The sequence below is a fragment of the Argentina silus genome, assembly GCF_951799395.1.
Source record: "Argentina silus genome assembly, chromosome: 14".
Lineage (NCBI taxonomy): Eukaryota > Metazoa > Chordata > Actinopteri > Argentiniformes > Argentinidae > Argentina > Argentina silus.
This window is the reverse complement of record NC_139668.1, coordinates 8,534,263-8,558,728: the sequence shown is the minus strand read 5'-3', so window position 1 is coordinate 8,558,728 and position 24,466 is coordinate 8,534,263. Positions and strand designations below refer to the sequence as shown.

Here is a 24,466-nt window from a genome sequence, read left to right as displayed (position 1 = left end):
TCGTTCATTTATACCAATGAATTCTCATGGTACTGTAAACTCCGTTTGAATCCTCTTTCATTTCAGAACTAGAATATTCCGTCATGCCCCACATATACTACACATACACACTGACAAATATGTGTTGTGTTTCACAGGAAACATCGTGGCTATGAAAGTGCACTCTCAAGTAAATTGACACCCTCAAGAATTGTTTTACTATCACAGCGAGAACCTAATTGCATATCCCTGGTGATGCTGTTCCCAGTACAGTTACACCTTTAATGATTTCCTCCTGGAAGTCGAGTTAATTATGTTTGTCAGAGTGATGTGCCCTCTGCACACAGTCTAAATCATTGAGTGAACGTCAAAGTTGCACCGCTGTTCAGGTTCCCCAACCCCCCACCCCCTTCTGCTCTTTTATTTCCTATAAGCCTGAAACTGCTGGGGTTGGTATTATCAGCTGCCTTTTAGGAGGATGGGTCTCCCTTTGTTCTGATACGGCCGGGTGGGCAGCTGACATCTCTATTGGTCATGTTCTCATGGATCCTTGTTTGAACACAGTGTGATAGCTGCCAGCGCATAGCGCCGCTGTGGAGACGCTTTTTATAGCCAGGAGAGGACAGAGGAGGGAGGAGGAGGACAGGTGGGGGAGTGAGGGAGGGACGGAGAGAGAGAATGGGGGAGAAAGTTATCGGGAGAGACACAGAAGAGGCAGGAGCGAGATAGGGGAGTGAGATAGGGGGGAGTGAGGAGAGAGGGGATAGAGAGAGGGAGCGAGATAGAGAGAGAGAAATGGTAGGAGAGAGGGGAGAAAGAGAGAGCTTTATTGGATCATTTATTATGCTACCTAATTGCCGGCTCAGGGTGATGGAGTGTTTGTGGTGTAAGCAGCCGCTGCTCGCTGCTATTATTGACGTTCTCTGGATGTAATCAGAGTAAATCTTCTCTCACCCCCTCCCTTTCTTCCTCCCTCTCTTTCTCTCTCTCCCTCTCTCTGCGTCAGCCTAGCGTCAGGCAGGTCATACAGGCTAAGTCGTGTTTAAACTGTCCATTTTTCACTCAGCCAATGAGCTACAGCGAAACTCTGTGACACAATAGGGTCATGAGAAAAAGCATGTGCTTTGAGGGATTAGGGTACATAACGACTCAGCACATTCACCTTGGCAAAGTTACACAAACGCTTATTACTCTCTTTTTTAAGCAGTCACGTATTTGTATGCAAATTCTATTCTTTCCTGTTTTAGTAATTGTAACCTGTATAATCCCCGAAAGCAATTAAAGATGCACACTCACCACTACTGCTTAGTTGCCATTAGAAAGAGTGAAAAGAATGATATTTCCTGTACGTGTGAACCAAAGAAAGGACAATACTGTTGGTGCTTGCCTTTACACGCTCCCTTTACTCTCTGAAAAGGTTGACATGTACTATACTGTATTTACATACACACACACACACACACACACACATTGGTGTGTCATTCCATATAATGTAGGTCAACCGTAGTCACATACATGCAAAACTCTATTGTTGCCCTATGAAAATGGCACAGGGTTGAGTTTGACCTTAGAACCTGGCATCATCTGAAGGACTCTTTAGATGCCTGACCTGCCCTTTAATCTACTTTGCATTATCGCAAAATATGCCAGATGGCTTATTTGTTTATGGATCAAAGCATGGTGTAATTATTCACACAATTCATCACGCTATATCACCAAATGTCTAATATTACCCTATTTTTCCTCTCTCCTTCCCTCTCTATCTCCCTTCTCTCTCCCACCCCCCCACCCCCCCTTCTATATCTCTATCTCCCTCCTTCTGTCTGTCCCTTAGGTAAGAATGACATCTTTGGGGAGATGATCCACCAGTATGCCAAGCCTGGGAAGGCCAACGCTGACGTGCGTGCCCTGAGCTACTGCGACCTCCACACCATCCAGAGAGAGGAGATCCTGGAGGTGCTGGACATGTACCCCGAGTTCGCTGACTACTTCCTCACCAACCTGGAGCTGACCTTTAACCTCCGGGATGAGACAGCCAAGGTACTGGGCTCTGAGACGATGGCCGCATTCAAATACTGTCAAATCCATCCTTCCATTGTTCCTTCCTTCCTTCCTTCCTTGCTTCCTTCCTTCCATTCGTCTTTCCTTCCCTACGAAATGCATCTTCCCAAATTGACTGAATTAATTCCACATTTCCTTACCATCTGTTAAGTAAAGTGAACGACTGAGGTGTGTGTGGGTGTGTGTGGGTGTGGGTGTGGGTGTGGGTGTGCGCATGTGGGTGTGGGTGGTGCGGGTGTGGGTGGGTGTGTGTGTGTGTGTGTGTGCGTACGTCAGTCTGTGTGGGTGGTAATCCAAACGTTGTGTGGCCTCTGCTGAAGCTCCATACATATGCAGCTCTCACCTGGCTCCAGTCAGTCTCTCAATACACTTAAAATAACCGACAGATGAAAAAGGTGCTAAAAACAACTTCATTGTCTGGATCACTGTGCTCAGCTGGCTGTCCAGCAGACATACTGGTGTGAATGGAGGAATTCATTATTTAACAAATTAATACATGTTAGTGGATGGATGGATGGATTAATGGATGGATGGATGGAGGGAGGGATGGATGGAGGGATGGATGGATGGAGGGATAGATGGAGGGATGGATGGATGGAGAGATGGAGAGATGGGCAGATGGATGGATGAATAAATGAATGGATGAATAAATGCATGACTGTTTTCTGCACTAGCCAGATATGAAAAAAATCTTTGTATTTCAAACCAGACGTGTGCAGCATGCTACCAGTGAGCAGTGCGGGCGAAACCCAGTGGTGAGCAGCATCTTTGCTCCTTTTTCAGAGCACCACCTACCCACAAACCAGTGAATCTGAAGGGGAGGACGTCAAATGCAGAAGAAGGCTATCCTACAAAAGGAAATCCTCTGCAGGTGAGTGTGGAATTAGGGGGTTCAAAGGCCTACTGTTGCTATCCCATATCCAGCCAATATATTTTCAACAGTGAATTCCTCAACCGGCAGGGAGTCTCGTTATTGTATCTTTCAAAATCATAGAAGAAATTATCTGAGTTCGAGAGATGACTGCATTCCCTCTAAGCTGGCATGAGATCTGTGCTTTAACCAACTTCCATCAGTTTATGATGTATGGCATCCTTGGCATTGTCTAGAGCCAGGCTATATTCTCACAGTGGGAATTGTTTCATTTAATTTCTAAGAGCCCTGTGAGTTGGGAGACAGTGTTGCCCACGGCACTCAGCTTTGGGCATCCATTCACGCAAATCTAATCGGTCACCATGGTTACTGGCTTTCAGAATACCATCTCCAAAAATAACACAAGTACAGGCGAAGAGTTTACAGTTACAGTTAAGACAAAGGATTTGACACTGTTTACCTGTACTGTAGATTCCTTGTACCTCCTCTCATATTCTGAGTCATCTGAGTCAGGTGCACAAAAGTGAAAAAAGTATGTGAATTTGTCCTATAAATGGCATGAATTTCAAGCCATACAGTACCAACGTTGAGACTATCAAAGGTAGCCAATTATAAGGTTTTCTCTCCCTCACATACTTCATGAACACTTACTGTCGATTTCATACTGTGCAAGTTTGCTCCAAGGCAGGAGAAAATAACAAGGCTCTGAGCCGTTGGAGCGGGGACAGTTTAGAGTGCGACACCTCTCCTCTATTGTTATGTCTGCTGAGCGAGCTCCCTTCCTCAGAGGCTCCCATGGTACTGTCTGTAACAAAGAAGAACCTTGTGTTCCACCAAAACATTGTGTTTACCACCCTCCCAACCCCCCCCCCCCCACCACGCCATCCTCCTACCACCCTACCCCCCTCCCCCCTCCCCCCTCCAGGGACCCAGAATAAGGAGGCGTCATCAGCATACTGCGAGGTGGAGCGAGAGAGGCAGCTCTACGCCTGCTCCCAGGCGGCCGTTGCAGAGGAGAGGAGAGAGAGAGACTCGGTGGAGGAGAGGGAGGAGGAGGAGGAGGAGGAAGAGGAGGAGGGAGGCGAGGAGGAAGAGCAGAGGCCTCTGTGCTCAGGAGTGCTGGGTTACCCTTCGGTGAGGGACCACACTCTGGGACTGGGGCTGAGTGACGGCCCTGACACACAGGCAGGGGACAGCACGGAGAGGAACCAGTCTTATAAAGGTCAGACACCTTGCTTATGGATATTAGAGCCCCCAAAAAACTAAATGAGCTAATCAGGTGCAAAAGCTGAAAAGCACAAATTGATTTAGGGAAGCTTTACTTAGAAGAACCTACAATACACTACACAGATACAGTTTCATGCAGAGCACACACACACTGCATTGAAAAATGTACGATTGATATGACCAACGAACTCTTACACACTATTCATTCAAAGTTTGTTTAGCCAGGTCAGTCACTGAAAACAAATCCTAACTCCCAACATCGATGTGATTGAATGAGCGATCACACCAACACAAATTTGAACCTTCAGAGCATTGTCTCAGACTATGTCTGCACTGCTCTGTCTCGTATCTCGAAAATGCTCAAGGGATAGATAAAAATAAATATAAAAGTAGCCAGGCTAAAATGTGCTGTCATATCGTTACCTTGGTTACAGTGTGTAGACTACTCGTAACTGAAACTATAAATCTGTCAATCGTTTTCATGTTTTTCTCCAGCAAATGTCTTTAGTTACATGACCTTGAAACTTTTGTGGTTGAAAGTGCAACATTTAGTTCGGAAATGTTCACAAAAACAAGCATGCTGTCGGTTGTTCAGTCACATTTTCACATGAAACGAAACGGGTGCTTTACCCGCAGCTGTGCCGACTTAAAAGTGACTTTGAACAGTGACATCAAACAGCAGTAACTAACGATATAGAGTTTTCATGGTTTTGTAACACAAGTCAGCAGTCCCATCGACAATGATGTAAAGGAGCATGAATATCACAAACTAGGAGGTCATTTATGGCGGATGCTTTCTAATCTGAAGATCTGAAGACCGGTTCCACATCCTACAAGACCGGTCAGTTGAGGCTCCGAGCATCGCGTAGGAATGACGCCACCTGTTGGAAGGCAACGACTTCAGCCATCTATTTATCCATTTATTTCCGCAGAGTAAATGTACTGTACAACTGTAGTTCATTTAGAAAGAAACAGAATACCCTGTGCCACATGACCAGGACACAAGGGAGGCTGGTGGGGGTAGAAATCAGAGGACAGGCTCATTAGCCAGCTTTCCACAGCGGGGCTTACGCCATGTGTCCCAGTGAGTGCTAAGCTCAATTGCTTTTCCAGAGTCACTCCCGAGCTTCAACAGTGCTTACTCTGGGCCTATTCACTGCTTGATACTCTACCCCCCCCGGTCCTGGCTTTAGTTGGCTAGCAAACTTGGTGGGTGGCTAGCATAATGTAAGTTACTGTAGCTCACTGTATCGTTTATCTTGTATCTTTTTTAATTGAACGAACCATGAGGTCTGTTTGTTTTCCCTTTTCACTCCAACGAAACGAGCAAGGAACGAGATGCCTCGCCCCAAATGCAAATACGAAGTATGTGAGAACCAATCAATGCGCTCGCTCAGAAGCCGGCTCCTATATGGACTGCTAATAGCTAATAATTCATTAGAGTAAGGAAAGGTGGGTTCCTAGACCACTGTGTGCAGCTGTCACTGTGCTACATTGGCTTCAGCCAGGCTAGGACTACAAAATCCACCTGTGGAAATTCATTGTTCACTACCCAGTCAGCAGAGAAATGATGGCCCAGATTTGGCCCACGTCTGTTTCTTAACGGCATTCGTATTGGCACCCTATTGGCAACGCTGTCGAAAAGCTGCTATTGTAATGCATGGAATGTCCTCCCTCCCCTGTGTCACACCTATTAAATAGCCAAACAAGGATTGTGTGTCATTAAATCACCATGTTCCCGAAACCCTCTCAATGATAAACTGTCATTTAAGAGGATTATGCTGTATCTGACATCCAGGGTCACCCTTTAGGACTAGATGGCTAGGGATATTAGAGTACTGTTAAGTGTGTGGCGTTTTTTCACTCACAGGGAATTTAATAAAGTTTAGAGGGCGGGTGAGGGTGGGGTGGGGTGGGGGGGACGGGTGGGGGGACTCTAGCCGATGCCAAATCCAAGCCAACGAGTTGCGCATCCTTCATTTCACCTTCACGTCACTTATCCCTATTCATCTCAGAGGCACCGCTTGGGGAGAGGGGTAAAATGGTACACTGGCCCATGTCCAGAGGGGCCCCATGGATAATGCCCAATAATAATCTTGTCAATGGTATAAAACAATTATAATGCCTCCTCAATGGCAAACATAAGTGATACTCAGTATGTAGCCAGTGTGAACAAATCCATAAAAAAAAACCTGTGTCCTACCGCAAGCCTTCCTAACACCCTTTTCAGAAACAAATGTGTGTTGCACATATCGTAACCTACCCAGTAGTAGTAGGCCTACACATTTCGAGGAAAGCGTGGCAAATATCAGAGCAACGGTCTGTGTAAAATGCTGCAAATTCCAGTCAATGATAGTGCTTATGGGGTCAACGAACTCATGTCTCAAAAACAACAAGGAATGCAAATGATTGATTCTGAACAACTGTTGTGCTGTGTTCCGTCTATCTATCAAACTGTTTCCGTCTTCTCCTCCCTCTAACCCACGCTCTCTCCTTAATGTTCATTTCTATGTTTGTGTCTGGCTAGAAGTCAAACTGGACTCGGTATTGAACTTTCTTTCTTCATCAAGTATTTTCTTTCGCTGCTTTCTTTACAGCAATTAAAGTTAGTGGAAAATGATCTTTGCTCTACCATGAACCAGGACAGGCCACTCCTTCAATTGAGAACAAAGTTGTGAGGAAAATGTTCTATTATGTATTAAAATGTACTAAATGTACTACTACAGGACATTATTCATGACTTGAAGAAGGCTCTGTAGCTCAATCGAAAGAGCAGCTGATGGGCACTCCAATTTAGGAAGTGTCTTATTTCCCCATTCACTGTGATTAGACTACTTCCCGCAGCTTCATTCCACATGCAAAGAGCACTTGATTTAGAACTATAAATACATACCTCATCTGTGCCATTAAAGTCTTCTTTTTATTCTTGCATGGTTTGCATACAGGCCTACAGAATCTGTTTAAAATAGAGCATTTAATTTTTGTTTTGGTCATATAAGATGTTGTGCACTCAGTAAGATTGGTACTATAGGCCATATTTTGTCATAATCATTGTGTAAAGCAAGGGGGAAATCTCATTTTGAATGTGTACCTTCAATAGAGGCTTTAATAGCGATGCATCCGTTTTTTTCCTCCCCTTGCTAATGGAGTTTGGTGGGGGTGAGGGGGCGGGGGGGGGGGGGGGGGGGGTGTTCTGTACCCGGGCCCAGTGGTGGCTAGCGGCACATCAGATTAAGTAACGTGAGCCATTTGATGCTATTATCCTTTGTTGCACAATTTTGTATCACGGAGTGGTCAAAAGATACACAGCATCTGAACAGTGGAAAAGGAGCAAAAGAGGAGCTGGCTGCTGCTGCGTCCATTAGAATGGAGCTGGTCGTAACTCCTGGAGCTGATAGCAGAGCAGAGAGACAGAGATGGAGGCTCCCCCTGTGTGAATGGGTCTTTACAAGGCTGAGGTCAAGGCCCTCTTACAGTACTGTACTAGCTTTAGGAAAATCCTTTTTTTCCCCCTCCGTTTCACTGCAGTGTGTTTCTTTGGTCGGCTGTCGCTGGATGTAAACGTAAATGCTTTCCGTACGTTCTTTGCTCAAAATCAGTGCACTGTCACTTGTGAACATAGCTACCATTAGCTGTCACCATGATTGTTGTAGGTTAGTAACATATTTTCCCTGCTCAACAATACAAAGGTTCATGAAAAAGTCAAAGTAAAACAGAAGTAGGATTACGACGGTAGCCATATACCATGTAGCCCCAACCTCATTTGCCAACTCTTTTGGGTGCATTCATGTTGGTTGTCAATGACAATAGCATGACCTACAGCAGGGGTCTCAAACTCAATTTACCTGGGGGCCGCTGGAGGTAGAGTCTGGGTGAGGCTTCCACAAAAGGCTTGAGGCTTCCTCAAGTGTTCCACAAAAAAAGGGTTTCAAGTATTCCAAAAAAAACCTGCTGTGAAGAGAAAGGTTGGCGACGAGCACAGACAATTTCAGGAACAATTCGCTAATTCGCGTTGGCTAACTTGTCAACAAACACCACCGGAAGCTGTCACGAGCCTGAGCTACGGTCCCATAAGTGATAAATAATAGAAAACATTGCCCAGGGCAACGACTCGGCAAAAAGGTGCGTGTGAGAAAAACGCGCGGGCCGCACTAACACTAAACTTTGATGTCAAGTAGGGGGCCACAAAATATCGTCCCGCGGGCCGCGAGTTTGAGACCCCTGACCTACAGGGACCCCCTTGTATGCTTTTATTCTCTCTCCCAGCCAAGTGCACTAACAGCTAACACACACACACACACACACAAACACAAACACACACACACTTTACTCTCAGCATCTATGTAAGGGTGTCATGATTTGCGATGATGTCAGCATGTTGTGATTTCAGGGTAATATCCTGTAATTTAGCTCTTATGGCGTCGAGCGGCTTTGTGGTGGAGCAGGAGGCTGAGTGTTGCCAAAGGATATTGTTTCCTATAATCAACACAGCCGGGGAGGCACTATAAAATGTCAGCTGCTACTGCAGACCACGTCTATCATTAAGTCTCCTCCTTAAGCATGAAAAAAAACTCAATCACACTTTCTGCTGCATAAAGACGCATTTTGTGAGGTTTATCTGCATTCATAGTTAAAGGGATAGTTCACTCTAAAATCAAATTTCTGTGATTAACCACGTAGCTTCATTCCAGTCGATATACGAAGACACCTTCTTGAGTCCTGGTTATTAAGCAACTTGCAGCCGACACATTTTCCAATATAAAGGAAGCGAATGGGGTCCAATGATTGGACCCCATCCAATTCTATTATATAAGATGTGTTTGTTGCAAGTTGCTAGATTGTGCGTAGGAGCGAGTTCTACACAAAGTACCTCGTTGTTACAGGCGTCATGTACCTATCAGGTGCAATCGCTTTCCTATAGAAATAAAAATGTAGCCGTGTGGTAACAATGCCAGGGAGGCACTTTGATAGGCCTATTGATCAGGTCAATGGCAACTGGTAACAGGATTGGACAGTGTCTATGAGTTGAGACATAATCTATATTGTGTTAGTGCTACAATCAAGACACAAATCACTGAGGTGTGTGTGTGTGTGTGTGTGTGTGTGTGTGTGTGTGTGTGTGTGTGTGTGTGTGTGCGTGCGTGCGTGCGTGCGTGCGTGCGTGCGTGCGTGTGTGCGTGTGCAGAGCTGCGTGCTGAGGACTGGGTGTGCGGACGGCCCAAGGAGGGTCCAGAAGAGTCGGCTCAGTCCCAGGACCCCCGCGGCGGGGAGGACGACAGCGACACTGAGATCACCTATGGGGAGGTGGAGCAGCGACTGGACCTGCTGCAGGAGCACCTCAACAGGTGAGGGGGTGGGATGTGTGACTCAGCCTCTTTGTCCAGGGTAGAGGGGATGGCTCCTCACTGCTAATGTGTTTCCTCCACTTTAGGAACCACAGGGATTTCTTTCCAGACCAGACTTTCTAGATTGCAAAAACTGCGAGCCTAAGTGAGGCTGATCACACAGCCCTTTTACCAATTCTTGACTAAATACTCTAAAACATGTTTTTTCATCATATTAACCATATACAGTACACAGTATGTACTGTCCTTGCAAAGAAGTGAGATTTTACGAATCATTTTAGAAACCAATTTTTTGGGGGAAGATTCCATTGGACCCCATGCATTTTTTCCTTACTCTTATGGGCGCCTCTGCTGGTACAAAATACAATGATTTGCCGGAGTGGGAGTTAAACTGTCTAGGTTACAGTATCATGATCCTACTTCGACCTTCGACTACTTCTCTTAGTAACCATGTTTATGGTTTTAGTGGTATGTAAAGTAACTCATTAGCCCCCACTAAAGCAGACAGGTGACTTCGCTTGAGCATTAAATTCATTGTGGTTCAGCCGTACACTTGAGGAGGAGGCAGTCAGTGCCGTCTATTTATAGCAGACGCCAGTGAAACGCAACCGAATCACAAAGACAACTGACGTCACACTTGGAGTTTGGAGATGGGAGTGTGGGGAGGGAGGTAACAAAGACTCTGGGACCACGGGAAGGGGGCAAATCACAGAAAAGAAAACGTGGGAGGCCCTGACTGGCTGTCTCTCTATCTCTCTCTTTTCTTCCTCTGTTTCTCAATCTGTGTTTCTCTCACTGCAGCCCCTTTCTTTCCATTCTTCCTTCTCACTCCTCTCTGACTGTTTGCTTTCCTCTGGGAGTCCCTGTGTCGACCACCTGCAGTTGCGTCTCTGCGGGCCCGCGTCTCTCTCATTTATCCTGATTAAGGTCCCACACTGCTCCTGCCAGGGGGGTAATAGACAGAGGCAGGGCCACTCAGCAAACATGGCCACCACGGCAGCCAGCCTCATCTTGTTGCAGCAGGCCTGTCGGGTGTGTTGATTGGCTCAGATTGGCTCACGGCTCTGCAGGCAACTGGGAAAAGAGACAGGGTAGTTCCCAGCTGCAGTGCTGCTCTTGTGTAGTATTACTTGTTTCCTGTCCCCGAATGGAACACAGGTCCATGTTATCGGCGGAAAATACAGACGAGAAAAAAATCTGTTTTACTGTAGAAAGGAATGCACTGCCTTAAAGTGTTATATGTAAATATGGACATGGGGAGCAAGACGTTATAATTCATAAAACAGAAAAGCACAATACTCACAAGACCCAAAGATATTATGATTAAGACTTTATTTGATTGGTGCACTGGAGTTATGGCACAGTGATGTTTTGTCATTCCGTCCTTTCATAATTGTATGGATTGAGTCTCCCCCTGGTGTTTGCTATGAGTACTGCAGACTTCACTTCCTTAAAATAGAACCCCAAACAGTCTAAACATATTTTTGCCTATCTAAAGAACTTTACTATGCCCATATTTTTTGCACATATAGTCATCAGGACCATTAGTAAAGGATACACCACTTTACACACACACAAGACATGGGGTAGGAAGTGAAAGAGAAAAACGACAGTCCATCTTGAAATGAGAAAAATGACAGTCCATCTTGAAATGAAAAAATGACAGTCCATAAAGAGATAAATAGCCTTTATGTTCCTTTGTGAGGTGATTAAACCAATAACATGGAAAAAGTTGTGTTTGGGGGAAGTGTCCCTTTCATAAAACAGAGATTCCCAACATTCCAAAATAGGCAAAGATTACAAGAAAGAAATGAATGAACTGACAGTATTTGACAGTGCTACAGTAAGGAGTAGTGTAACCAACCCACCATACCTCCAAATCACGTTGTTCTCACACCGCCTTTGGAGGTCTGGAGAATATTAGATTAGCCGATCTGGCTTGGATTGAACTGGACGGAGTGAAGGGAGAATGTGTTCGCAATTTAATTGGATGTTACATTCCAAGAAACCAGATGCCCTTAGAATGGCTGCTTGTTGTTATATGCGTCATCTTTTCCAACTGGGTAGGGCTATGTTGCCAAAGCTTGCTTGCAACATTGTAGAAAATGGAAGAAAACCTGTTTTTATTTTAGCTCCGTCCAGGGAAGGTATTTCACTGGTTTGACGTGTTGCGAGGTGTCTCGTTTCAAGCAGGATTCCACCCCTTTGTCGCTACTTTCTGCAAAGGATTTCCCCGGGCTTTCCAAACTAGAAAAGCCTGCTCTCAAAGAGGTTACCAACACACTACCGCACCGACACTGTGTTCCCCTGGCTTCTCTCCAGGTTGGAGGCTCAGATGACGTCAGACATCCAGGCCATCCTTCAGTTGCTGCAGCGGCAGTCCGCTCTGGGACCTCCGGCCTACAGCACGGTCACCTCCAGCCCGGAGTACCAGAGACCTGCCATCAGGGTCCAGCCTGTGGCTGCCATCCAGATGGAGCTCAGCCTCAGCCCCCCATCGGCCCAGGTACTGTACGACCCTGCCCAGGTGCACAGTCCCCAGTCTACTGTACACTACTGACCTACAGCGCAGTAGGTGCATTATTCTTGCTAGTGTACTGACCCACAGAAAAGGACATACTGTGTTTACTAGCCCTGACCCTGCATGGCCTAGATGCACTATTCCTGTCTGTATCCAGCCCAGCTAAGGCTATTGGAGGCAGACATCAGAGGACAGGCTCATTGTAATACATGGGATGCTGTTTGATGCCATTTCTCATTCCATGTTTGTCTGTGTTTTCCGGTACTACACTAGAGTACTGGCTTTGTGGGTAGGTGCACTATCTCTGCATAAAGCAGTTCACATTCACTTTGATAATGAAGTCACGGGTCGTCATTGTGCTTGCTGTTCTGACAGAGTTCTGACACGGACAAACCCCAGAATAAATCCAAAGAATCCACGCCAGGCCTGGTTCCCACGGAAACGCCCCCAGAGGGGGACCTTGTGGGACTGCTGGAGAGGGACACAGACATGGAGCACAGACACAGACAAAACAAAATGGACCCTCCAGAGGCCGAACAACAACAACAACAACAACAAGCCAGATCCCTCTTCCCTTCAGTCAGACAAGCCTCACTCCCAGACGCCTCGCCTAGCAGCTCTGGAACACTGGGACTCCACAGGCCAGTGTCTGACCCTGGGCTTCCAGGGAAGTAGGCCCTTGTGCCTGCATCCACCCTTCTCTTTGTCTCTACAGAAACCGAGAGGTCCTACTTCAGGTCCTCTCAAGTTTGACTCAGGGTCTAAGAAGGAGACTGTATATGCAAGGAATACTGTCGACTTTCTTCCATTCCTTTTCAAAGGTTTTTCCCCGTTCAGATGTATAAAGAACATTTATACAGAGGTATTTATACAGTATATTATTAATATATGTATAATAATTATTTACCTTGTACATATTTCAGATCAGATGTAACACTGCCAGCAACATAGGGCACCTAACATGCTTGTTCTAAAAGAGAAATGCATGTTCCAGGAAGTGTTATCTGTTGCATGCTCTACACACAACACCTCTGATTGCGCAATCAGGTGTGATGATAGCATGCTTACAGACTAATGTCCGTTTTATAATGACTCCCGTTTGTTTGGGAGAAAGCTACTTGAACCACACTTACAAAGGCATTTTTTTTCAAATATCTAAGTGTGCAATTTTAAACTTGTCTTTTTAATGACCTCACCAAGTCTAGCAGACACCATGTAACGTATTTGGCTGATAAACGATCACCTGGCCAGATGTTATATTATACTATACTGTGCCTAAATACACATCATCAACAAAAGAAGACAAAAGAAGAAAAGTAAAAACCACTTTCAGTTCAATAACATAATCAGCTGTTAGAATGATTATTGCCCCCCATTAATATACAAATGAATATTATTTAGCAACGTTTAAAGGTTTGCTTTACACTAATAAAGCATGAGTGAGGTTAATTAAAAATCACTTTGCACCACAAGCCGCAATAATGGGGCTATGAAAGCAATAACGATCATATTAAAACAAATAAATTAGAAATATAATTTGGTTGAAATCTAGATAAGCATGAAAGATGCCCAACAGTCAAATGTGCTCTTAATATTGCAGTAGATTTATGTTACCTGAACTAAAACAGAACCTAAATCCATTCCAGTTCTGAGTTACTTGTAGTGTACAGTAGTATTGTTTTCAAACACACACTACTGTACATTTTCTTTAAGAAGTGGTACTTTTCCACTTGCTGTGTGTCTATTTTCCTCACTGAGTATAATGTTTCACCTTTGAGCATTTTGTTGACAACAATTTGATGGGAAAATCTATATCCATATTTATTCTGACCATTCATATTTATCTGAATCTTTCAAGTATTTTATTAAGAAACTATTTAGTGTAACCACATACAGGAAGCATGGGCAGGTTGGACTACTGTTATACTTTATCTATGTTATTGACTACATAACCCATCAACCCTTCAATGTCCTAATTGAGAGGGACTACAGTACTGTACACATACACAAAAGTACATATTACGGTTATTGACATGATATACGGTAGATGTAGCTGAGTTGACCACTTGCACTTCCGAAGGCATTAAACACAAGGGTAACACTTTTCATGAGCCCCTGCAGTATCTATAAATCATTATGAATACACTTCTAGTGCAAATACCACTCCAACGTGCTTCATAGGACCAAGCATTCATAAAAGCTTCAACTTTGATAAATAAATGAGCTCATAATGAATTACTCTTAAGTGGTAGTATGGGATATAAACATCCTTAGGCGACCCTTGGTGATGACTTATTATGCATTGATACCTATAATGGATTTATAATGCATGACAAAACAGGTGACTTGACCCATAGGAAGTATTACCAAAACCAGTGAATTCTACACTGATGCTACAATGAATTGCAACTTTACTGTCTAACTGCTTAATTGCTATGTTCATATAAACTGCAGATATAAGGTGCATTATACAATGATTGAGTTGAGAGGAATCTGGCCAAATGTAGTTTCAAATCAGTTAGTTTCTGTGTAGTTAATGACCTGTCATTCTACCAAGAGCGAACACTTCCCTGTAACTGCATGGTATCTCTGCAGCAAGTTTGATCATGAGTTGTTTGAAACAGACTAATACACCATGACAGTAACGTTTAAGGGTTTTAAGCAGTCTGTGTCAGCTTCAACCTTGCTGTGCATGTGTGTTTAGGGGCTTCCATTGAAATTTCACAATAACTATTTTTTTACTGCAATTCCCAGCAAAGGGAAACCAGTGCTGAGATGGTGTCAGTCAGGCCCTTCTGTGAGAAATGACCAGAGAAATAGAGAGTCAGGCCAAGCCAGAAGGTTAGCCTTCGTTAGCCTTAGCTTTACTTGCCTCCATTAGCCTTTGCAAATGTTAAATCCTAAATCACATTCAGCAAAATAATATGCACTCAACAGTCAGCAATGTAAATGTATTGAGATGTAAAAGATTGATACAGTATGGGTGAACTGCATGCCGCAAATGAATTAGTTAGTTTAGTTTTAAGATGTACTTACACAAACAGGTGGGTGCTATTGCATGGATTAACGGCATCTTGGCAATTTGTTTTAAAGGATTTCAATAATATGAGTTTGTGGTTTATAAGTTACACAAATCATAAAAAAACGGAGAGATGCTGTTATACAATGATGAATAATGGTAATAAAGGCACCCTATTTTTCTATAAGAGAAAACGATTAATTTTTCATGATTTTCAATTTTCTATGTGTTTTAGTGTTTGTATTCCCCCCGATAGAAGTGTGGTACGGAATGATGAATACTTATCCTGCCTCCATATGTAGCAACACATTTGATAACGGATTATAGAACAGATAACAGACTATTATGGCATTATAGTAGGGCCAAACAGAATCTTCTACGGTGTAACAGTATATTCAATGGGGGAACTTAGTATGTTATATAGCAGTACTTTGTTTGATTTGAATGTTGCAAGTATCTTTAATCCATTCAGAGATTCTTCACCCATGGAATTTGATTGGCCCTACCTTTGAGTTGCGTCTGTGCTCAGCAGAGCAGCCCATTTTAAGGGCACAAGTCCTATGCTGCAAATGGCCGAATTCCAAATCAACCCCTAGTGCCTACACACGGGGCACTCCTGTCGATGGTTGGACAGAAGTACTGCAAGCAATGGGAAAAGTCCACCAAGCTTATCAGAAGTCAAGGTGAGGAGACCTACAGGAGTGCAGAGGGGTTGATTTGGAATTCAGCAATAGTAATGCCAGTTTTGATGCATGGTGGTTCAGATTGACTGGACACAGCTATTCAACCTCCATTTAGAGATCCCACCATCATACATAGATGGGCTGGTACCCACGGAAACCCTAGCAGTACGAGCTGTGGTGTTCCCTACATAAGCTTTCTTGAGCACATATGTTGTACAAAGTTGCTGAAACTTGACATGTCCAATGCTTGAAGAGTGCTCCACTGAACTTTCATGAGATTTGCAAACTTTTGCACAAAAATTAGAAACTTGCTGTAACTGATATAAATGTCACTTTTTAAATCTAGTGCTGTTCACAATTGTTTTTATGCATTTTTTAAATGTTTGCCACTGTATTTTATACAATGCAACACTTAACAGCTAATTTGAATGTTTCTGCTCTTGAATATATTTAAAGAAATGAAATATATTGTGTACTGTACATATACTGAAACATTTGCGCAATTGTATACATTAATAAACAGAATGCATACTGAATACAAAACTGAGTTTATTGTGAATAACAAAATGTTGTCAATTAATGTCACAATGATCATGGAGCAAACTATTACGATGATACAAGTATAATTCAATCAAACAAACACTGAGGATACTGCAGATTCCCTGAACCATAAATGTTTGGTTTTCTGACCTTAAACAAGTAAAATTGTAATTAACAATAAACATGAGTAAGAATGATACTTCTTATGAGATTTTGATGTCCACAGGAATATAATATTGTTAATCAGAGCACTTTTAACACAGTGAGGGTTAGGCTGAATTACAAAACAGAAGTTGATAATGGCAATTGAAATATAGATTTAGCATTCAGATATATGCATTTTACAGATTTCCATGGATGTGCAAAAATGTAATGTTTGTTAAAGGGTTTCATTTCATTTATTTGTTTTCTTAGTTACTCAAACTAAAATATAATCAAGAGGTGCATCAAATAGAATACCTTAACAATAAAATACAAGCTAACTAAAACAATGCATAGTGTAGCATAGTATCTAGTTTTATGAAAAATATTAATATTCTTTAGTATTTCAATAATATATGAGTATTTAATGTAAGAGCGATTTAAACACAGATTAAGTGGAAATCTGATTGATAAATATATTGTTAGCTATATGTCTACATAAGGTAACAGTGGTTATAAAACATGCATACAGTGTGTGAATGAATATGAGGACTGTATATTCAGAGATTGTAATGGCACATAAGTCGTCTTTAAGTAACATCGTTATCCTCCCTTTCATTGTCAACATCTACTGCTGATTCAGTTAGCAACAGAATTTACACAAGCGGGTACATTTAGAAGCGCACCATGAGTGGCACATCTTCGCACATTCTTGCGTTGCATACAAGAAGAAAACATGGCAAGCAAACAAGCAGTATTTTTTTCTGTTGTAGCCTCTCTCCATTTCAGATGTGTACGTGACTCAAATCTAAAGACACTCGGCTAATAGTTATGTATAGTTCCTTTTTCTGCTCCTCAGAGGCAATTTTTTTTTCTGCTTCTAAGAGGCCTCCAACCCCTGACAGCCTGGTCATAAGCCCTAGTCCCTGGCTTCGGCCTCGAGCCGTGGAACGGCTGCAGCACTCAGATGGACATAGTGCACAGGAGAAACTGCAGGGGAAAAAAAACAAATTCAGGGGAAAAAAGAAACCTGTTTTATTATTCTAACGACTGTACTGTAGCTTGCATGTCAGGACAGGCCATTTCAAATCACACCACAGGCTGGATGATGAGGAAGACAAAAACGGACTGAAGTGTAAACATAACTTACATCATCATATTGGAAGTTGACTGCCCCCTGCTGCATGGTGTCTCTCTTCCTGAAGTTGTCTGTTTGGGCAGAGGGAAAGGTTGTGTGATAGCAATGACGGGGGGAATTGAATACCATTCATTCAAACTTAAATACCCTGTGAGTTGCTTTTATTAATGTATAAGTCATCCAATTCATGTCATGCACCTAAGAGACTTCTAGAGCTGCTGAGATAACAAGGGCAGACAATGGAGGTCTCGCTTCATAATTAACTCTATTGAACTCACAACAGATGTTAACAATCTTAAATTAGCGAAGCCAGTCTCCTCCTACCTGTGAGAGCACGAAGCTTCACACAACAGGCCACATAGTCGTCGAAGTAGATCCGTCCAGCCTTGCTGTAGCGCTTGATGACAGCATTCAATGCTTGCGGGCTGATTCTGTAGCCTTTTGCACCAAAAGGACACAAAAATACTTAGGATTACACACAAACCAACAAAGCAGCTATTTTGGCTCTTGGGTTACATCCCAATAATCACATCAGAGAGGATGTGGGAAATGTGACATAGGAAGGAAGACATGGAAAAACAGCCTTTGTAGCAAGAAAGGGGTCTCTAGGTAAATTAAGACGATTAACTGTAAAATAACAATGAATTGTTAACAGTTACTGTAGAAGTTTATTTGATTCTTGAATTAACATATTAATAAATATATTTCAAATGAACCCACAACCACACAAGGATCTTGAATGCAACAAAAAGGATCTTGAATGCTGTGATGCATATCACTTTCTTTGTGTGGCAGAATTAATGACAGAATATCATCATCAAATCATAATGAAAACATAGATAAATGTCAGTCTTGCTCCAACCCTCACCCATGGACTGGATGGACTGGGCCATCTCATGAGGCTCCACTGTCCCACTCCTGTCCTGGTCAAACATCATGAAGTTCTGCTTCCAGCCGTTCAGGGCAGCAAAGAGATCCTTGAACTCGTTAAACCCCAACTTCCCTGTCATATCTCTCTGGAGAGAATTGGGTTAAGGTTTTTTACTGTTCATGTGGCAAGGAGCAGCCATGACAGAGGCTAAGCAAGGACTCACATACTGTAGTAGGATACGGTATGACTTGTGGTAAAGAAAACAAGATAGTAACAAGACAACAAACATTGTGATTGAACTTGTTCTTTCTACACTTGACCTCTTTCTTAAAGTGATGCTACGGGATCATTTGTATAATTTCAGCCTATAGTTCTAAAAATACTGGCACTCATAATCTAGCGATTCTGTGGCAGAATGAGGTCAGACAGTGATTCAGTCCATAGGTAACATTTGTTTGAACTATACATTGACCAATCAGGCCCAAAACTAGAGGTTTAATAATGACAAGACATAATCGCTCAAGTGTTGTGTACAGAACAGAACCCCTATAAGAAGCATGATCATAAAGGTTAAGAATGTTCTTCCTCAGCCAATACAGGCACAGACATGGACAAGTTCCTTCATGCATGTTCATCAGCAAAGACATACTGAATAGGCCCACTAAGCCTAGCTGCAACTGCACCCCAAGCTTCCCTTGGTCTGCTTCAACATTTCCCACGTTTGTTGTGTTGTTCCTTCTTGCCAAAAGTCAAAATATTCACCAAAAAAAATGCTTGATCTTTTTTTCCTGTGGTGTTGGTGTATTACTGGTCCCAGCTAATGCTAGCGCCCGCTTTCCCCTTGATATGCAACTTGAGGAGAAAGCGTGCACTTGCATGAGCCGGCACTGCCACCGGAAAAAAAACAGATCAAACATCTCTTCTGGTGAGTATTTTCACTTAATTTCAATTTTCCACAGGAAGGAACAACACAAACAATGAGTAGGATATCTTGAAGCTGGTTTTTATTCAGTGTGACAGAGTGTTTTTCAGTTTTTCGTCTATGTATTTTCACGCCACACGAAGGGGAAGCTTCGGGTTGCAGTTGCAGCTACTCTAGGACTTGGCTTTAACACAGTTTTCATTTAGGGGAAGTATGCAGTGTCCCCTGTATCCACCTATCTCCTGAATTATACACTTGTGCACTTTCCCACTAGAATTTAAAGAATGGGGATTGGTCTAAGCATGGGGATTTACACCAATCTATTCCCCTAAATCCATGTGGAAAAGTACACAAGTGCACACTTCATGAAAAGGGTGTAGAAATGCTGTCTAGTTGATCCAACAATGTCAAAAGGATACATCCAGCATTGCAATCATGATTCTGCTTGTCTCCAAACTGAAGGCTGTGGAGGAGAGAAACCATTTAGACAAATAAACTGAATAGTTGACTGTTATTGTATACTGTAACAATGCATCATGTACAGTATGCTGGAATCATGTGTGGCACCATTACGTCCCCACACTGGTTGCTGCTCCTGAAATGTGTCGTTTATGTGAACAAGGTTTCGACCCAAACACGGTCTTCGTCAGGAACCCAGTTTGGGTCGAAACTTTGTCTGTGTAAAACAACACATTTCAGGAGCAGCAATCAGCGTGCAGACTTCTCGAATATATCTACTATTGGCACATCAATCCAGCACCTGAGCTCAGTTGCTTTGGGTGTGCGCATACTATCCTTCTAATCACAACATACTATACCTTAAATCACAAACAAGACACTCCTGTACTTCAAGATAACATACAGTACAGTAGACTTCTAGATACTGATTCAATGACTGAAGCACGCGCACACATTTCATAATAGTGTAGGATCATATGATCCCAGAATGCACTTTGACCACTGCAGGCACGGTACGAGTGAGTGAACTTACGAGTATAGCTGCCACTGATACCGGTCTGTGTGAGACATCTCTGAAGCTCCTCTGCATCGATCTCCCCATCCTGCACAGAAGAGTCACTTCACATCAACGGCCATCTTGTGACCGGAGGACATAACTGGGCTATGACTAACCAGACACCACAACCCCTTGGTCTATGATCACAGATAGAATTTTAAGTAAAATGGAATGTAAAATGTGTTCATGACACGGTGTCATGTGCAGTATGTGGCATTCATCTAGAATTGACCAGATAATACATGTCATTACACAATGAGGTAAACTTATTGTATTCATTATCAAATCTATGACCTGAATTGAAGTAGGCTACATTAACAAAGCATCATTGTGTCTAAGAAAAAAGAATGACGAAAAGTGTTAATAGGTTGCAGACAATGTGTGTATTACTCACAACGAGCAAGTAAACTAATTCATACCGATGTGGCTACAAGCAGACTCATGTTAGACAGGGTTGTGTCTTGTTTGGCACTCTTTATCTATGTCTCCCTCCTTATCTATTAGGAAGATATTGTAACCAACAAGACTCAACTCAACTGAGAGAGTTAACTGGTCCACCACTGCATCCACAGTACCACACCAACGGGTCACAATAAACAGCTCACCTGCCCTGCTATCGCAGTGAAGTAACCCCACATTGGGTCATTGACGGGCGTGGGCGGGGCACCAAAGGTTCCAGGAAAGCCTCCTCCATACTGAGAGTATCCTGCTTGGGGCGGACCTCCCATGGTCCCTGGCATCTGCATACCCTGGGCTGGCATGCCTGGCATTGCTCCCCCATACTGACAGAAGAATAAGAGTTTTAGAGATAAGCAATAGGGTATTGGTATATGTGTGCGTGTGTGTACTAAAGCAGTTTTGCCAGCTGAGCTGAGCTAATGCAGTAACCAAACGTCAATGAATAGACTGCCTACATTCTTCTGATGGGCTGGTCAGTAATGCTAACGACAGGAATGCTAATTGGCTTGGCAGTGTAAGTAACAGCCGACAGTAAATATAGCCACTTTATATTTTTCTAAGTATAGAAGTGACTGATTTCTAGCGCTCCTGAACGTGGACAATAGGCTAGGCCTACTGGTCCAATTCAAGTGTTATCAATAATTAGCTATACTGAATTCTTGACCAGGATGTGGTGGATTAAACTAAGTAAACTGAAGGCGATTACAACTTAATTACCATTAACCCAAATGTGATGACAAACTGTCAATCTCGTTTTAGTATCGGCTACAATCACAGCATGACATTCGGACATCTCGGGGTTTAGGGCACATACTTGAATTAGTCTAATTTGGTCACTTCCCGTTAGTTTAAGGAAATGGTACACCCCAAAAGTCCTGACTCTCAAATCACTGTCAGAGGACACGAAACAATTCACTCACCCCACCATATCCTGGATAAGCCATTTAAGCGATGTACAATACAGCGAATGTTCACACAAAAACGATTCACTGTGTTAATGTGTTGGTGTAAAAAGTCAGGAGTGTGAAGTAGACCTGTTACTTCCTATGCGACTGCGCCAACGGGATGTGTACATCATATCCGAAAGTGTTGAAAAGAAGGCGGAAGTTCTACAGCTGATTGACTGATAGGGGAGATAGCCAATGGAGACGTCGGTCGCAGGTTTCACGCAGTAAGAACATTGTGTACATTGCAGTGACATCAAATATATTTTTCATTTGAACACGTGTGAATTAAATGACGTTTCTAATTGATAATGCATGATTTCAGTGCAGGCAAAAACAGATTATTGTCTCATTTTTACAACACATTAAATAGTAAATAAATGAATACATTCATAACCATTAATAATTGAATATGTTTAATATGAGTGAATATTGATTAAGAATTGAGCAAATACGTCTTATCTCCCAAATCTTATAGGATAACATTATACGTAGGTTTATACTGATCCTATGTATCAAAACTACTACTATTATTATTATTATTATTATATTATTATTATTATTATTATTATTACTATTATTATATCCATTCATAAAATGCATATTCTGTACAAAGTAAACTATTGTCCCTTTTAAAGTTTAATTGCTTACATGATAATTAGACTTGGTCATTTTTAGGGTTACACCATAGCCCAAGGGCATGGATTCTTTGGCTGTACCTTGCAAAGTTGACAATGACCACAAGAGGCTGCTTTTGAGAGTATTTGATTGTACAGTAATGAAAGCGTTTGACATCTGGCTCAAATAAAACAACCTTTGAGTTACATTATATAGTTTCAATATGATCATACAGTACTGACAGTAGATAGATATGTGTGGTGTATTTCCACTTTTCAACCATAAGGTACCGATCAGATGATAAATGAACACTAAAAACGTCATACTCTCAGTTGTATTGAATTACGGATCATTTTCTGGAAAAATGTTGGAACATTTTATGAAAATGTTTGTCAAAATATGTGATGTCTTATCCTTAAGTTATCCCTGTTATACACAAACTGCATGGTTATGCATTGCTACATTAAACATAGACAGAGTCAGTTGAGAGACCTTGTCACGATTGTTTTGAAACTATTCAAATATTCAGCCAAAAGTGCTATTATAATAGTGATCTGTATTCCCTTTGTCTCTGAGGAGCAAAAGCTGCCTGCATCTATCATTGTGAACAAAGAATGCATGTGTTCTCTCACAGGCTTAAAAGCAGACCAAATGCTGAGGTGATATGATAATATGTCAAGTGTGTGAGTAAACAAATGCTGTACTTAAGTTAATACCACATGATGGTTTACAAGTGTTTGTCTGCTATCAATGTAGCTGCTTCATTTAAAACAATTATTACATATTCCTAAATGATTACAATAATTTAAAGGAAGTTCTGGAAACTTTTCAAGAGGTAGAACAAATCAGCTCAAAAGGTCCCATATAAAATAACAAAATGACCAGATTTAATTTCATCAAGCTTCTATTGATGAGAGGTTTAGCGGTGAATGGTGTGCCAATGTTGAGAGAAAATGAATGAGATGTGTGCAAACCATCACACAACTCCTCAAATAAGGAGCATGGGTTTTGAAACCTCTCAGAGAGAAAAAGAAACCTAACAGTGTCACGCCATGGTACAGTATGATGTGGTGTGCTATAATGCACACCTTTCTACACTATAGTCCTCCCTCCCCCTCCCTCACATTCACACAGTCCAATAAAATCTATAACGTGCTCAAAATAACACCTGTAAACAATTTCATTAGCGTTTACCGTCAAGCTTCAGGTAGATATATGAACGAATCCACTGTGTAATGCCCCTCAAACTGTAGCATACTGCATTAGGGCAAAAACAAGTGATCTATTTGTTTGCAAAGGATGTCCGGTCCAATGGAGCTAGTGCTGATATGCTGCCTGTGCCCACTCAATAAAGACAGTCTTGTATTTGTTAAGCTTTTAACAGGCTTTTAGCGCTTATCTTCTGCTGCCTATCACTTATGGGCTCATAATTGGTTCCTTCACCAACGTGCTGAAATAGTCCTATACCTTTCCTGATCAAGATCTCTCAAAGAGCTCTCACAGTCACAAAAAGCAAAAGCTATTTTTGTTTCATTTTCCTGTAAATTGCTCATCTCCTACTCTGTTGACAGAGGTTGTAGTTATCTTCTTCAATATCCATTTTCATAGCCTTACAGCACAAAGGTCATTGTGGGTGCCATATAACTAACTACATGTCAGTGTGAGATGTGTACAGTAACTGCTCATACTGTATGAGCCAATAGCTTCAAAGCCTTTTAAGTTCACACCAGGGCCTCTGACGTCATGACAATGATTGTGAGTAATGGAAAAAAGGAGATGTGTTCGACAATGCTTATCAATGTCTATGTATGTCTATTAATGCTTATCAATGTCTATGTATGTCTATTAATGCTTATCAATGTCTATGTATGTCTATCAATGTCTATCAATGTCTATGTATGTCTATTAATGCTTATCAATGTCTATGTATGTCTATCAATGTCTATCAATGTCTATCAATGCTTATCAATGTCTATCAATGTCTGTCAATGTCTGTCAATGTCTATCAATGTGTATCACCCTTGTCAGTGTGACTACCTTTGTGTGGGATACAGTGTATACATTATTTATAGTGGGGATATTTTTAAGATTATTATTGCAAACAACAAACAT

General features: G+C 42.2%; 2 protein-coding genes across 2 annotated transcripts in view; one reads left to right on the top strand and one right to left on the bottom strand.

Moving 5' to 3' along the window:
* Positions 1-12,679, top strand: part of LOC310815035 (voltage-gated inwardly rectifying potassium channel KCNH7-like) — a gene marked incomplete at both ends in the record, with an annotated part of 48,803 nt that extends 36,124 nt beyond the window's left edge. Inside the window, 6 exons of the mRNA XM_083684643.1 lie at positions 1,814-2,019; positions 2,827-2,911; positions 3,837-4,133; positions 9,324-9,483; positions 11,806-11,989; positions 12,380-12,679. Coding sequence (XP_083540769.1) covers positions 1,814-2,019; positions 2,827-2,911; positions 3,837-4,133; positions 9,324-9,483; positions 11,806-11,989; positions 12,380-12,679 — 1,232 coding nt within the window. The remainder of the gene's footprint in view (positions 1-1,813; positions 2,020-2,826; positions 2,912-3,836; positions 4,134-9,323; positions 9,484-11,805; positions 11,990-12,379) is intronic.
* A 3,559-nt stretch (positions 12,680-16,238) lies between these two features.
* Positions 16,239-21,853, bottom strand: gca (grancalcin). The gene is made up of 8 exons (XM_083684711.1): positions 21,713-21,853; positions 20,939-21,115; positions 20,310-20,379; positions 19,738-19,781; positions 18,394-18,541; positions 17,850-17,963; positions 17,538-17,596; positions 16,239-17,377 (listed from the first exon to the last, which is right to left on the bottom strand). The coding sequence occupies exons 1-8, from the start codon at positions 21,734-21,736 to the stop codon at positions 17,351-17,353; spliced, it is 663 nt and encodes a 220-aa protein (XP_083540837.1). The 5' UTR covers positions 21,737-21,853; the 3' UTR covers positions 16,239-17,350.
* Positions 21,854-24,466: the final 2,613 nt, after the last annotated feature.

Excerpts from the sequence above, each read along its gene's own strand:
- gca (XM_083684711.1), bottom strand. The coding sequence starts at position 21,736 with ATGGCTTATCCAGGATATGGTGGG. Across the intron at positions 19,782-20,309 it reads TATCAGTGGCAGCTATACTC|CCTTCAGTTTGGAGACAAGC; the intron begins GTAAGTTCACTC and ends TCTCCTCCACAG. Across the intron at positions 17,964-18,393 it reads CCAGTCCATCCAGTCCATGG|GCTACAGAATCAGCCCGCAA; the intron begins GTGAGGGTTGGA and ends TTGGTGCAAAAG.